Here is a 16,043-nt window from a genome sequence, read left to right as displayed (position 1 = left end):
GGCTGTGGGGACAGGCAGGTGACCCTGGGGACAGGCAGGTGGCTGTGGGGACAGGCAGGTGGCTCTGGGGACAGGCAGGTGACCCAGGGGACAGGCAGGTGACCCAGGGGACAGGCAGGTGGCTCTGGGGACAGGCAGGTGGCTGTGGGGACAGGCAGGTGACCCTGGGGACAGGCAGGTGGCTATGGGGACAGGCAGGTGACCCTGGGGACAGGCAGGTGACCCAGGGGACAGGCAGGTGACCCTGGGGACAGGCAGGTGGCTCTGGGGACAGGCAGGTGACCCTGGGGACAGGCAGGTGGCTATGGGGACAGGCAGGTGACCCAGGGGACAGGCAGGTGGCTCTGGGGACAGGCAGGTGACCCTGGGGACAGGCAGGTGACCCAGGGGACAGGCAGGTGACCCTGGGGACAGGCAGGTGACCCTGGGGACAGGCAGGTGGCTATGGGGACAGGCAGGTGACCCAGGGGACAGGCAGGTGACCCTGGGGACAGGCAGGTGACCCAGGGGACAGGCAGGTGGCTGTGGGGACAATCAGCTCTGTGTCCGAGCTGTGAGATGCTCTGGAGCTCATCCCCTCCAGTGTGTGCTATGGAACAATTATGTGCTGGATTGAAGTGTCATTTTTGTTTTAAATCTGGCCAGTTTCATCCTGAGAAAATACTCCGTGTTTAACCTCACTTGAGGGATTTTCTGTTCAGTGGAGGCTGCTAAGAAATGAGAATTTGCACTCAAAATTGATAACTGAAAGACTTTGACAGCTCTTCACTGCATCTATTTTGATTCTGGAACGGCTGACTGGAAAACTAAACATCACAAATTCCTTCTAATGGTGATGTGCTTGTTTTTAAAGCATTGCAGAGGTGCAGCCTGGCCTTGGGCACTGCCAGGGATCCAGGGGCAGCCCCAGCTGCTCTGGGCACCTGGGACAGGGCTCTCCACCCTGCCAGGAACAATTCCTGCCCAAAATCCCACCCAGCCCTGCCCCTTGGCCCTGGGAGCCATTCCCTGTGTCCTGTCCCTCCATCCCTGTCCCTCCATCCTTGTCCCCAGTCCCTCCCCAGCCCTGCCAGGGGCTCTGAGCTCTCCCTGGAGCTTCTCCTCTCCAGCTGAGCACCCCCAGCTCCCCCTCCTGTCTGAACACTTGGGGATCGTGTTACTTTCTTTTTTACACCTAAAAACAATTACTTTTGAGGCTGCATTCATATAATTGCCTGCTCCCATATTAATTATCTGCAGACTGTCTCACACCTTTCATGACTTACACAATACAAGACTTGTAACGTGCAGGGAAGTGTCAGACTGTTTCCTTTTTTAAAAATTGAAATTCTGAGGGCACTTAAACCATCACCTTCAAGTCTGATGTGTGAATAAAAACACACTCCTGGCTAGAAGTGCCTGGGGTATTAAAAGCTGTGTAGTAGAGGGATGTCTGTGAGCACAAATAAGGATTAATTAGTGTGTAAGTGTTCATCCATTAGTGTGTAAGTATTCCATCTTTCCTGTCTCCTTCTGTGATCTCTTTTCCCTGGGAAACCCGGGTGAGGAGTGAGCAGACACAGCTGTACCTCCTGGACCAGTCCCTCTCGCTTTCTTGGCTTACCAAACTCTCAGTAGCCGAGTTCTCTCCCTGACTGATTCATCACTCCTTACATCCTCTCAGGGAGCTTCTGTCAAATTTATAGCCTGGAATACCAGGGCAAAGACAGGCTTCTGGCTCTCTTCTCTCCCATCTAATGACTCCTTTCTCCCGAGCAGGGCTCAGGGCTCAGCCCAGCTGTCCTCAGTTCCCTGCTGGGCTCTTCCAGCCCTCACTGCCATCCCCTCCCTGCTGGGGACTGGCTCAGGACAGGAGCTGTGGGGTCAGATCAGACTCCACATCCTCACCTCCACTGCCCTGAAGTCCCTGGAACCATTGGAATCCAGGCTTTGGGGAGCAGCTGAACCAGGGGCTGCAAGGGCTGCTTCTTCTTCTTCATAAATCTGCTGTGAATTTGGAAAGTGAGTTCAAAAAGGAAATTCTAACAACTATGGATTAAAAAGGCCAGGAGAACTAACCCCGAGCAATATCCCTGCAAAATTAACCTCAAAATAAAACCTCAAATACACAAATCCAGGCAGTTCTTGGTGGGCATGATTATTAGCATGGAGAAATCTGCTCAGGTTGTGTAGGAACAGCAAAAAACCTCTGTTCCTGATTCATTGTGTGCCTTTGGTGAAGCTGTCCAAACCTGGGTGTGTTTTTTCACCTTGTGGGAAGCAAAGCATAGGAAATGCAGCAGCTCTGGGAGCTGAGGGTGCTGAGGGGAGGCTGGGAGCACCCAGGGAACGAGGGAGATGTTGGTTTGTGTTCTCACAGAGGGCAAACAGAGAATGGATCTGTGCAGGCACCGGGAAACTGGGATTTCTGGGTGCTGCTCTCTCCCAGGCACTGCTCTGAACACATCACAGGGGTTTGTTTTATATTATTTTATTTACAGGAACCGTGGGGCTCCCAGTGAGGTGGGGGATTCACGGGGTTCATCCTTTTGGCCTTGAGGAGTTTGGGCTGTGGGCTGGGGTTGGTTGGAAGGGAGCAAAGGCAGGCAGGTGTTTTCCAGCCATAGAGAAAAGTGAAAAAACAGGAGGGAGTTGGGTTCAATGCACATGAATTGCCATGAAGCACACCATGGAGACAGGCAAGAGAGGGAAGAAAGGCAGCCCAGCCCCGGGGTGTGAGGCCTGGCTGAGTTTCCCCTCGCTAAGCCAGAGCTCTCAGCTGGGAGCAGGCTGGCACTGCAGCCACTGAGGTGCCTGCTCTGCCTGTTCAGGGGGAAAAGAAATAGGAAAGATAAAGTTGCCATAGTTACACCACTTGTCACGATGCTTATCATGTCCCTGGCATAAAGAGCCCTGCATTAAATCTGGGCTCTTACTAATATCAGCTGTTAAACATTTCCAGGGTATTTGAAATCAAGACTTTCTGCTAAAAAATTAAATGTTGATTGCAGCAAAATTGGGCTGTTTAACAGCAGAGCTCAGAGTGTAATTTTGTCAGACACTGTGTAACAGAGTTGTACACCAAGAATACATTTTCCAGTGAATTGAGTTTCTCTGCACCTCATGAACATTCTTGATTTCCCTGTTAAGATGTTTGTTACTTGCAGCTCTTTGCCAGGGAGCCGGAGCAGGCCAGCTGGCAGGGAGAGGAGTTCCTGAGTGTGAGTGAGAAGATATTGCTTGTGTGATTGCTGAATAACCACAGAAAGGCTGGGAGGGCTGGCAGTGTCGAAGAGGAGCTTCAGGGTGACCTAAGTGTGGCCTCCTGGCAAGAAAGGTGGAGAGGGAATTTCCAGGGGCTGCAGGGACAGGACGTGGGGAAAGGCTTCCCACTGCCAGAGGGTGAGCTGGGACCCTGGGAAGGAGCCCTGGCAGGGTGAGGAGCAGCTCCCAGGGTGGCAGGAGAACTAAAGGCTGGAGAGATGTGCTGGGAGGGCAGGGCAGCCCCTGGTGTGCCCAGGGCTTGGGGACAAGGCACTGGGGACATCCTGGAGCCGGTTCAGCAGCACAGTCAGAGGCAGAGGTGAATTGTATTCCAGCTGCTCTGACTCCAGGCCTCCCTGGGGATGTTTCAGCCATCACTCAGGTCATCATTTTAATTATGTTCCATGCAAACTGTTTTCACACTTGCCTCTAACAGCCCTCTGCAGAGCCTGGCTTTCCAGGTAAGATAACCAAAGTGCTGTTAATGACTTTGTTTTAAGCAGGTGAAAATAATTTGCTTCCATTTGTTATCTTTCCAGTCCACAGCATTCACACAGCAGCAGTAGAAATGGAGTTGGGATTAGCAGGTTTTCTGTACTGCTGGCTCCAATTAAGGAATATGAGCTGGGTTTGTTTCTTCCCTGCCATAATCTCATAAACATTTGGAGACATTTCCTAAGATCCTGTGCACCTTTCCAGCTCCACAGGATCTGGTGCAGGTGAGGCTCTGGGGATTGGTATGAGTGACTCCTCTGGCCCTGGGAGCTGTTCCACCCTCACATCCTCCTGCACTGGGAGCAGGATTTGTGTCCCCCAGTCCCACTGTCAGAGCACCAGCACAGCTCTGCAATCCTTCACTGCTGGTGTTGATCAGCCTTCTGCTGATCCTGATGGGGCAGATCCTCTCCAGCTTCACCTGACTCAGAAGCTTTTATCTGCAAAGCAGACAAGGGGGAGATGGGGAAAGATGCAGCCAAACAGGAGACAGGGAGAGGATGCAGCCCAGAGTGCTGGAGATGGATGTTCTTCAGCAGTGCCACGCTGCTTTGATTTTAGCTTTTATTTGGAAGGGTACAACTGATCCTTCTCTATCACAGGCTCACTCCCTGACTCAAAATCTCAATGCCACAGTTCTCTTTCTGGCAAAAGCCTGATGATTCTTCAGGCCATGAACAGCCTGGCTCTGTTCTGTGACCCGGTGATCCAGATGGGGAGGTTCATCTCAGGGCTGATCTCTGGGGGTCCCACCCTGGTGACTCCTGCAGGCCAAGGGGTGGCTGGTGCTGCTGATCCCTCGTGGCCTCCCTGGGAGCTGGGAGCAGTGTCTGTCACCCCAGCACTGTGCATCCTCTCTCAGCTTAGCAGGGGAGCTGGCTGAGGCTGACAGAGACCAGTGCTGTGTTTGTGCACACAGAGCTGTGGCTGGCCCTGGCAATGGATCCCTCGTGGTCAGTGCCACCTCTCACCAGGGACGAACAGGAGCACTCTCAGCTGGGTTCTGTGGGGTATCCCAGCACGACCCATCTCTGTTTACAGCTCATGGCATTTAGTTCAGGTACACATCTGTTTTTCTGAGGAGCAGAGCTCCTCCAGCGCTGAGCTTTGCCCTTGCCACGGGGATGTTTCCTGGCAGAGGCTGGGGGAGTTGGGTAACACTCCTCAGGGATGTGTTCTGCCAGGGAAGGACAGCTGCCCCGGCTCTGAGCTTCCTGCCCAGTGCTGGAGAGCCACAACAAACACTGAGTGCTCCCTGTATCCCAGAGGGAAATTGCCATGGAGGCACCATGAGGGGTCATTATCTTTCTGTTTTACTTCACTGGGAATTCTCTGGGCTGGCAGTGCTGGCATCCCCAGGATGCTTTGCCCTTGTCTCCAGCAGGAGTTCAGTTGATTTCAGAGGGTTGCAATCCCTCTCCAGGCTGGGGAGCTGGCCTGAACTGGCAGCTTGCTCTCCTGGAAACAGGGGGTGCATTTTTTGTGCCGTGCTCCCGGGAGTTTTCACTTGTCCTTGTAGACAGCTGAGCTCTGCTGTCCACAGGGCAGTGTCAGGGAAGTGTTTCCCATGCCACTGGGAAAAGCTTTCCAGCACAGCAGCTCCATCTGCCCCCTGTCCAGAGCCCAAATCAGTTATCTATCTGCAGACAGAGGAGAACGTGCCCAGCTTTCCAGCAGTCCATTCCTTCTCCTTGCCTCTTTCCAAAGAGGTGCCCTGTGCACAGGCACTGTGCAGGGTAATCTTTACATCATTCTCTGCCTTCTGGGGTGATGGGGTGAGGAGCTGCCCGTGTTTTCTGAGATTCACTGGGGTGGGGAAAGCCTGCTTCCCTGGGATGAACAGGAATTATTCTACTGGAAACAGAGCTGTGTGGCTCTGTGCTGCAGGGCAGGCATGTGGCTGATGGAATTGCTGTTCCTGTGCTGAGCTAAGGGTTCCTTTACCCCTAGGGACAGAGAAGTTCACCAGCAGGTTGGGCTCGGTCCAACACATTTGCAGGACACCAAAGCAAACACTTACTGTGTGTACTCAAACCCTCTGCGCTGTTTTAAGCTCTAAGAGGGTCAGACCATTGCCACTTTGACCTGAACTGATGCTATTATTATGCCATTATCTTATCCAAGAGCTGCTTTTATTACTCTTCCTGTCGGGTGCATTCCCAGCTCTCACAGAGAGAGCATTGTATCCAAACCTGAGGAATTAAAAACACACACCCCATAGCTGCTGCTGCTGCTGCTGCTGCTGCTGCTGCTTGAAAGCTTTTGGAGCTAGAACAGACTTTTGCAAGAAAAAGCTGCTTCAAACCCCATCGTGCCCTGGGGAACAGGCGAGGTCGGACTCTTCCTTCCCATTAAATCCTTCTGGGAACTTCAAAGCAATGCTCATTAAAGGCAGCCAGGACATTGAATATTTGTAATTGTTCTGGTCCCAGCGCTGCTGTGTCGGGGCTGTGGCAGTCCCCTGAGCTCAGGGCTCATTGCAGGGGTGCTGTCACTCACTCTGAGTGCTCTGCAGGCTGCTGTGCCCAGGGGCTCTGGGACAGGCAACAGCCGTGTCTAAAAGGGACAATAATGAGGGAGCCCTAAAGGTAAAACGTAGGATAGAATGTGAGGAATTGAGGAGTGGAAGCTGTGTGAAGTGACAGGAGAGGGCTCCTCGGATGGAAATGCACCTGCAGCATCTGCCCAGCCCTGCTCTGAGCACGGCATTTGCATGCACATGCATAAGCATCACTATTTGAATGAGCTGAAGTAGCAGTTTCGTTATTAATTGCATTGCAAACATCCTGAGGTGAGCCAGGCACATCCAGCCTGCCCAGGGTGTGCAGAGCAGGACGCTCTGGCTCTCTGCTCCTGGTGCTCCCCTGACAGTTTCAGCCAGCTTTGGGATTTCCAGGGGTTCCTAAGGACAATCCACCCAGTTTTCCTGCTGGAGAACCTAAAGAGAAGGGATGAAGGGATGGACAGAGAGGATTTGTCACAGGACCACACGAAATGGCCTCGGGTGGCACGAGGGAAGGCTTGGGTTGGACCTTAGAGAAAATTCCTTCCCTGCAAGGGCTGCCCAGGGCAGGGCTGGAGTTCCCATCCCTGCAGGGATTTCAAAGCTGTGTTTGTGGCACTGGGACATGGGGCAGCCTTGGCAGGGCTGGGGCAGGGCTGACTCGATGATGCTGGAGGACTTTTCCAACAATTCAGTGACTCTATGAAGGCATCACCTGAGCACTGTGTCACCTGAGCACTGTGTCACCTGAGCATTGTGTCACCTGTGCATTGTCACCTGAGCACTGTGTCACCTGAGCGCTGTGTCACCTGAGCACTGTGTCACCTGAGCACTGTGTCACCTGAGCATTGTGTCACCTGTGCATTGTCACCTGAGCACTGTGTCACCTGAGCACTGTGTCACCTGAGCATTGTCACCTGAGCACTGTGTCACCTGAGCACTGTGTCACCTGAGCATTGTCACCTGAGCATTGTCACCTGAGCACTGTGTCACCTGAGCGCTGTGTCACCTGAGCATTGTGTCACCTGTGCATTGTCACCTGAGCACTGTGTCACCTGAGCACTGTGTCACCTGTGCATTGTCACCTGAGCACTGTGTCACCTGAGCACTGTGTCACCTGAGCACTGTGTCACCTGAGCATTGTGTCACCTGAGCACTGTGTCACCTGAGCGTTGTGTCACCTGAGCATTGTCACCTGAGCACTGTGTCACCTGAGCATTGTCACCTGAGCATTGTCACCTGAGCACTGTCACCTGAGCATTGTGTCACATGTGCATTGTCACCTGAGCATTGTCACCTGAGCACTGTGTCACCTGAGCATTGTCACCTGAGCACTGTGTCACCTGAGCACTGTGTCACCTGAGCATTGTGTCACCTGAGCACTGTGTCACCTGAGCACTGTGTCACCTGAGCGTTGTGTCACCTGAGCACTGTGTCACCTGTGCATTGTCACCTGAGCATTGTGTCACCTGAGCACTGTGTCACCTGAGCATTGTCACCTGAGCACTGTGTCACCTGAGCACTGTGTCACCTGAGCATTGTGTCACCTGAGCACTGTGTCACCTGAGCACTGTGTCACCTGAGCATTGTCACCTGAGCATTGTCACCTGAGCATTGTGTCACCTGAGCATTGTGTCACCTGAGCATTGTGTCACCTGAGCGTTGTGTCACCTGAGCACTGTGTCACCTGAGCATTGTGTCACCTGAGCATTGTCACCTGAGCACTGTGTCACCTGAGCACTGTGTCACCTGAGCACTGTGTCACCTGAGCGTTGTGTCACCTGAGCACTGTGTCACCTGAGCATTGTGTCACCTGAGCATTGTCACCTGAGCACTGTGTCACCTGAGCGTTGTGTCACCTGAGCGTTGTGTCACCTGAGCACTGTGTCACCTGAGCATTGTCACCTGAGCATTGTGTCACCTGAGCACTGTGTCACCTGAGCACTGTGTCACCTGAGCACTGTGTCACCTGAGCGTTGTGTCACCTGAGCACTGTGTCACCTGAGCATTGTGTCACCTGAGCATTGTCACCTGAGCACTGTGTCACCTGAGCACTGTGTCACCTGAGCACTGTGTCACCTGAGCGTTGTGTCACCTGAGCACTGTGTCACCTGAGCATTGTGTCACCTGAGCATTGTCACCTGAGCACTGTGTCACCTGAGCACTGTGTCACCTGAGCACTGTCACCTGAGTGTGTCCTGTGGCTGCCACACCCAGAGCCTGTCCAGCTCACCTCAGACTGGGCCGGCTGTGTCCCAGAAAATCGGGAATCAGGGAGCAGCAGGAATGTTTTCAGCAGCGTGCCCTGCCTGGGGCTGTCTGGGATGTGCTGAGCCATCTCCCACACCCGGAATGGCCCCGCTGCTCCTGCCTGTGCTGCTGCTCCACAGTCACAGCCTGACAGCTGAAGAGAGCATTTGTAAGAAGAGGCTGCGAAGCACTTAGGGAGGAACACACTTTTCCTAATGTTATATTTGTTATTTTCCTAACAGGATGTTCAGTTGCTCCTCTGCATCAAATCCCCAGGTCTGGGCTGGAGGCACCCAGCAGCACGGGCAGTGAAAGGGCTTTGTACAGCACAGCCTCTCAGAGCCCTCATCAGCTGCCAGAACACTGTGGCAGCACAACAGAGATGTCAAAATGTGAAAGAACAATCCATTTACATTCACATACCAAATTTAAAATTATTTTCTCCGAGCTCCATTCCATTTGTTGGGGTTTGGGCAAGCATGTAGAATCATTTAGGCCTGTTGCTTTCATCTCGCTCTCATCTAAATTCCCCAATTTCAAGGCAGCAGAGCATGGGGATAGCTCTGTCTTTCTGGCAGCCATGGAGGAGGAACCACGTAGCTCCATTTTGCTTTTAGATGGACGAGAAGTAGGATTTAATAATCAGCCTCTGCTCTGCCTGGCACAAATGATATGGGTTGCTAAGCCAGAATTAAGGAAATGAAAGAGAGGAGCTCAGAATTATCTGCCCCAGTGACTGCAGAGGGAATCAGAGCAGGAGCTGCAGGCTCGGAGCCATCCCGGTGTCCGTCCCTGCTCGGAGCTGGGAATGCTGAGATGATGTTTCATGTGTTTGATAGCTTGAGATGCCTGGGGGCTGCAATAAAATTCATTTCTTGCACTGTAAATCTTTGCTCTTTAAGCATGGAAGAGGTTACAAATGTGCATAAAATTGAAGTGCAAGTGATTACATCTGGCTCTGAGTCAGTATTGACAGCTCTGCCTTGCTCTGGGGTGCTGGGGGAGCTCCTATCTTTGTGACCTGTGCCCAAGATAATGAAAACCAGTCAAGTGATGAAACTCCTAAGTCCAGAGAGGATTTTTGCTTCTGTGTGTTTGTTTTTGGTGTGTCATTGGCACAGAGATGCAGCTGTTCCCCATCCTGTTATCGCTTCTGGAAGGGGACAGGCGTGGGCTCTCACTGCGGCCGCTGCTGGAGAGGAACGAATTCTTGTGCTCTGAGGAGGGTGTTTGGTCTGCCCGTGCAGGTGTGCAGGTGTGCAGGTGTCCAGCTGTGCAGGTGTGCAGGTGTGCAGGTGTGCAGGTGTGCAGGTGTGCAGGTGTCCAGCTGTGCAGGTGTGCAGGTGTCCAGCTGTGCAGGTGTGCAGATGAGCAGATGTGCAGATGTGCAGGCTGTCCCCGTGTGTTCCAGCTGTGCAGCTGTGGCTGCAGGGACATTGTGCCCGGCCCAGCGAGGGGAAGCTGTCCCGGGCTGCAGCGGGGCCGTTCCGCCGGGGGAGCAGGGGAAGGTTCTCCCCCCAGGAGGGGTCAGGCTCCCCGGGAGGCAGCGGAGCCCTGCGGGTGTCCAGCAGCGAGCCGAGGTGACCCTCAGGGCCAGGGGAAGCGGCTGCAGGGGGCACTGGCCGGTCTGGGGGCGTTTCCAGCCTCGCTGCTTCTCTGGCTCTGCGGGGTTATTCCTGAGCCTGAGCGGAGCCTCGCAGAGCTCCTGCTGCTCCTCCTGCATCCCTCGGCTGTCCCTCCTGCTGCTCCCCCTGCATCCCTCGGCTGTCCCTCCTGCTGCTCCCCCTGCATCCCTCGGCTGTCCCTCCTGCTCCTCCTGCATCCCTCGGCTGTCCCTCCTGCTCCCTCCTTCTCCCTCCTTCTCCTCCTGCTCCCTCCTGCTCCTGTCGCTCCTCACCGCTAATTGGCGGAAAATCAGCACGAAGAGTCGCTTGTCTGTAACTGCGATAGGAAAGCTCTTTTTAAGGTGCTTAAGGCTCTTTTGAAAGGTCCCCTTTTATTTTCCAATGAAGTCCCAGGGTGCAGATGCCTCCGGAGAGCCTTTATTTGCAGAAGGAGGCAGGAGCTGGGATATAATTCAGCTGTCCTGGGCTGTCCTGAGCTGTCCTGGGCTGTCCTGGGCTGTCCTGAGCTGTCCTGAGCTGTCCTGAGCTGTCCCGAGCTGTCCCGAGCTGTCCTGAGCTCTCCTGAGCTGTCCTGAGCTCTCCTGGGCTCTCCTGGGCTCTCCTGAGCTGTCCTGGGCTCTCCTGAGCTGTCCTGAGCTGTCCTGAGCTCTCCTGGGCTGTCCTGGGCTGTCCTGGGCTCTCCTGGGCTGTCCTGGGCTGTCCTGGGCTGTCCTGGGCTCTCCTGAGCTCTCCTGAGCTGTCCTGAGCTCTCCGTGTCTGGGAGCTGCCCTGGGGCTGAGCTGCAGGCAGGAGCAGAGTGGGGAGATGCTCCAGCAGCCATCGGGGACATGCTCCCCACCCGGCCTTCGAACAAGGAACATTGTCTTTCCTCTCTGAAAATAGCCACACGGCTTTTATTGATCATTTCATCTGAATTATGGATGATGCTTTTGCCGGCTCCATTATCTGGGTGAGGCACGGCCGTGCCAAGGATTGTGTCACTGTCCCGGAGCCCGGCCGTGCCGCAGCGCTGCTGGGCTCCATCCCTTGGCACCGCTGCTTCCTCGTCCTGCTGCAAATGAGAAAGGAGTACCGGGGCTGAGCTGCTGAGAAAACTCCTCAGCAAAACCATTGGTTTTGCTGAGAGCCCCAGTAATAGCCCGGGGGCACTGGAGGGGTGGCATGAGCTGATCTGGCAGTGGGAGCAGCGAAATCTCAGTCCTAGAAACGCTGCTGCTCCTTGAAATTGGAGCTTGTAATGGGTAAAGCTGAAGTACATCACAAAATAATACATGGAATTACTTTGCAACCTGTTCCATGATGACATTTTTTTTTTCCCAGGCTCATTTTGCCCTTCTTCAGCGTTTAATGGCGTTCCCCAGTTTATTGGTATTTGTAGTGCAGCCTTGAAGGATAATGAGTTTTATCCTGGCAGATGTTGGACACCTTCGTGTGCAGGAGAAGTTAATGGGAACTGAAGATGATCAGCACTTGGTGGGATCAGTCCTTGATTGAACAGACAGCACAGGCTCCTGTCTGGGGCATGAGGAAAGAGCTGAATGAGGGTTCCAGGATAATATTGCAGAGCTGCACGTGAGATTCTTACATGTCCATCTTGGAAATACCTGGGACTAAAATCCTTCCTTTGCCAGTGAAACAGTGAACACCATGGGAAATATTGATATTGGGCTGCAGTCTGTGCACTGTGCTCCAGCCAGTGGGAATTGCTGGGGGAGGGCAGAGCAGGTGCTTGTGAAAGAGCAGCAGCGATGTCTGCCTGGTGACACCGCTGCCAGGGGACAGCCAGGGGACAGCACAGCCTGTGTGGGGAGCAGAGGGAGCTGTGGCTGCTCCCTGAGGGCTCGGGGTGCCTGGGGGGCTGGCACACATGCAGGGGATGTTCAGGGGCTGGCACACATGCAGGGGATGTTGAGGGGCAACACACAGAGCTCTGGGTGGGATCCATGTCCTGTTTTTGCAGAGGGGCTGAGAGGAGCCCTGGGAGGCCCAAGCCCAATGAAGTTTGAAAAGCACATTTGCAGAACAAATCCAATTGTTGTTTTCACCTCTCCTTCCACAGCATCTATTAAATCCTCCTGAGAAGGTTTTAAAATGAAACACACCACATTAAAAACATCATCCAAGGTGTGGGTGGAGGCTGCCCCAGCTTAGCAGGCTGGAAATATTCAGCAAACTGCTTAAGTTATGCCAAATTCTCCCAAAGACTGTGGGATTTCCACTTCAGTGTTTTAGCAAACTGGGATAACTGTAAATCCAGGCTCTTTTTTTCATCTCTGTGGAGTTTAGGTTGGAGATCAGGGAAAGATTCTCCCCCAGAGGTGCTGGCACTGCCCAGGCTCCCCAGGGAATGGGCACAGCCTGAGGCTGCCAGAGCTCCAGGAGCGCTCCAGGGCTCCAGGGATGCCCAGGGTGGGATTTGGAGGGTCTGGGCAGGGCCAGGAGCTGGGCTGGGTGATCCTGGTGTTTTCCACTCCAAATATTCCGTGGTTCTGTGTCCTGGATCTGTCAGTGTTGCCAGAGTACTGCAGAACACTTTGCTTTGTGTTCAGCTGCAAATATTTGCAGTTTTCCTGATGGGAGCGTGTAGCAGTGCTCATAAAGCTCTGACTGCTTTGATTTCCTTCTGTTTGCAAACAGATTGGATTTGAAGGTCATCATTAGGAAAGCTGGTACCTTCATCCCCATATTGAAAAATTCTCAGAAGTCATAAAACTTGAATAAGAATCGCTTTATCCATGCGAAAAGCCAAGTTTAGCCCAGGAGATTTAAGAAGTTGGAGGAAATGTCACTGTTTTTGCAAAACAGAAATCTTAATAGGATCTGGTTGTGGTGCCTCAGCGGCGCAGTCACCCAGACTGCGGGAGCCTGACAAAATCAATCCCTGCTAATTCTGTTTACAGCCAGAGCTGGGGCTGGAGCTCGGGCTGGCCTGGGAGCCGCCTGCCCGCAGCCCTGCAGGCGGGAGCTGGGGGTCGGGAGCCACCAGAGTGTTCCCATTCCCAGCACATCTCAATTCCCAGTGTGTTCCCATTCCTGGTGTATCCCCATTCCCAGCACATCCCAATTCCCAGCACATCCCTATTCCCAGTGTGTTCCCATTCCTGGTGTGTTCCCATTCCCAGCACATCCCAATTCCCAGCACATCCCAATTCCCAGCACATCCCAATTCCCAGTGTGTTCCCATTCCTGGTGTGTCCCCATTCCCAGCACATCCCAATTCCCAGCACATCCCAATTCCCAGCACATCCCAATTCCCAGTGTGTTCCCATTCCTGGTGTGTTCCCATTCCCAGCACATCCCAATACCCCATTCCCAGCACTCCCCATTCCCAGTGTATCCCCATTCCCAGTGTATCCCCATTCCTTGTGTATCCCCATTCCTGGTGTATCCCCATTCCCAGTGTATCCCCATTCCCAGTGTATCCCCATTCCTTGTGTATCCCCATTCCCAGTGTATCCCCATTCCCAGTGTATCCCCATTCCCAGCACTCCCCATTCCCAGCACTCCCCATTCCCAGTGTATCCCCATTCCCAGTGTATCCCCATTCCCAGCACTCCCCATTCCCAGTGTATCCCCATTCCCAGCACTCCCCATTCCCAGTGTATCCCCATTCCTGGTGTATCCCCATTCCCGGTGCCCCAGCAGCCCCAGCCCCTCCAGGGCCCTGCCCTGGGCTCTGACCCCGTCTCCTCTCTCGCAGGCCCTGCTGCCAAGAAGAAATACGTGAGCTACAACAACCTGGTGATCTAGGCCTGTGCCTGCCTGAGCCCCGGGCACGGGGGCGAGAGGAGCCGGGCTCTGGGTGCTCTGGGATCTGCTCTGGAAGCTCTGGGATCTGCTTCAGGATCTGCTCCAGGAGCTCCGGGATCTGCTCTGGGATCTTCTCCGGGATCTGCTCCAAGATCTGCTCCGGGAGCTCAAGGATCTGCTCCGGGAGCTCCGGGATCTGCTTGGGGAGCTCTGGGATCTGCTCCGGGATCTGCTCCGGGATCTGCTCCAGGATCTGCTCCAGGAGCTCTGGGATTTGCTCCGGGATTTGCTCCAGGATCTGTTCCAGGATCTCCAGGATCTGTTCCAGGATCTCCAGGATCTGCTCCGGGCAGGGCCCAACGCGGCCGCGCCTGCCCGGGCCCGCTGCGCGCCGCCGCTCCGCGCTCCGAGGGGTGATTCTGTCTTTCTATGTACTTCCAGACTGCAAGATTTTCAACTCTGTACAGTTTGTGAGGAGTTTTGCATATTTCCATCCATGTTGTTCCGAGGTCACTGTTTGTTTTTTGGATGCACAGTTTCATCGAGGCCCGGTGCTCTCGGCACTTCTCAAACCGACCGACAGCCGAGGATCTGAGGCCCGTGTACATGACTTGTATTATTACTCTTGTATCACTGCAATCCATATACCTTATTTTTTTTAACTAAACGAACAAAAAAAAAAAAGAATTTAAAGACCAAAAACTGTGCTGGCGAAGTTTGTCCCCCCCCTTCACACCTCCGATGGGCTGCAGAGGAAGCAGGAAGGATTTTTGCTGAGTTTTAGTAGAGGTCTTGATCTTTGGAATGCATGCCAGTAATGTATTTTATGGTACATGTTAATAATTTATGTTTGATATTTGTATTTGTGTTCTATTTTGTTCTTTTCTTTAAGGTATATGACTATTTTGCAATAATTTCGATGATTCTTATGATATTTGGAGGAAAGATTATGGCTTTTACATGTCTTGAGGTTTTTCTTTGTTGATGCCCCACCATGATTGACCAGTGTGATAAGGACTTACAGAAGCATGTATGTTTTATACTGTTTGTAATAAGTAATTTCGTTAATCTTGCTGCTTATGTGCCAATTTAGTGAAACCAATCTTTGCCGCAACCTCCTCCCTCCCTTTCCATTCTCTCGATCCTGTGATATTATCCAAGAATGTATCAATAAAGGATTTTGGTTAACTTTTTTTTATTTACTCCAATAAATATATTTTTTCAGTTGTTCCCTCCCCCTTCCCCCTCGTGATTTAACATTTATTTCATGCCAATGTCAGGCACGTGGAGCAGGTCTGGGGTCAGTCCTGGGGGAGCTGGCAGCTGCCTGCAGGGGAAAAGTGCTCGGAAGGGACTTTGAAAGGTCTGTAAGAACCCCAAAGCCAAGCTGGAGTCCCACGGTGCCAACCTCGTGTCTGAGATCTCCAGAGCTGCTGTCAACTGCTGAGGCTCCTGAAGGACGTGAAGTACAGCAGCACACCAGAAGGTAATTAAAGGAGCAATTAATCAGAGTCAATCTGCCAGGCACGGCTTGGGTGAGCTGGGGCAGGAGAAGGGAGAAGCTGAGGGGGAACTCATTGCCTTTGCAGCACAGCACCTGCAGCACCTTCGGCATCCAACCACGGCTGGGCCGCTCTGACGGCTCCTGGGGAAGGTATTTATCCTCCCATCTTCTGCAGACAACTTGATCAATTATCCTGATGAAGTTAATCAGCATCAGGAGAAGCCGTGACAGGGCGCACGGAGATGAGGAGCTGGCTGTCCCAGGCTGCCTGCCAGCCCGGCCATGGGATGCTCCTGCCCCCCAGAACAAACCACAGCTGGCTCCACACAGAGCTCTGCCCAGGTAAAAGAGGCTCCATCAGCACCAAACTCATCAGCAGCCCAGCTGACAACGAGGGCAGAGGGGCTGCAGCGTTCTCCCATCACCACAGGGACAGAGCCAAATAAGCACCTCGCCATCAAACACATGTTTCTTGCTCAAAGACTCCCATTTTCTTTTTTCTGAATGGGAAAAAGTGTTTCTCACTTTGTTTTGGTGAGGGGGGGACTGAGGTGGAAAGAGGGAATGGATGGTGCTGCTGAGAGGGAGCGATGGGGAGTGGGGGACCATTGATGGCTGTCTCTAAGCTGCACCTCCATACACACAGAAATATCTGTGTGTGTGTGTGTGTGCA

The 16,043-nt window shown here is 53.2% G+C and overlaps 1 protein-coding gene across 3 annotated transcripts in view; it reads left to right on the top strand.

Moving 5' to 3' along the window:
• The window catches only part of GRM7 (glutamate metabotropic receptor 7), a 201,844-nt gene extending 186,785 nt beyond the window's left edge, over positions 1–15,059 (top strand). For 2 of the 3 annotated variants that reach the window (XM_086845233.1, XM_086845232.1), the window contains one exon: positions 13,817–15,059. Coding sequence is in view for 1 of the 3 variants with exons in the window: in XM_086845232.1 (XP_086701358.1) it covers positions 13,817–13,866 (50 nt within the window). In the remaining 2 variants the exon portion in view is untranslated. Of the gene's footprint in view, positions 1–3,782; positions 3,833–13,816 lie in introns of those variants that run through there. The other variant, XM_086845231.1, reaches the window with a different exon arrangement.
• The last annotated feature ends 984 nt before the right edge of the window (positions 15,060–16,043 follow it).

The sequence above is a fragment of the Cyanistes caeruleus genome, chromosome 11 (genome assembly GCF_971803275.1).
Source record: "Cyanistes caeruleus chromosome 11, bCyaCae1.hap1.1, whole genome shotgun sequence".
NCBI lineage: Eukaryota > Metazoa > Chordata > Aves > Passeriformes > Paridae > Cyanistes > Cyanistes caeruleus.
Note: the sequence above shows the minus strand (reverse complement) of the source record. Positions and strands in the feature narration are given on the sequence as shown.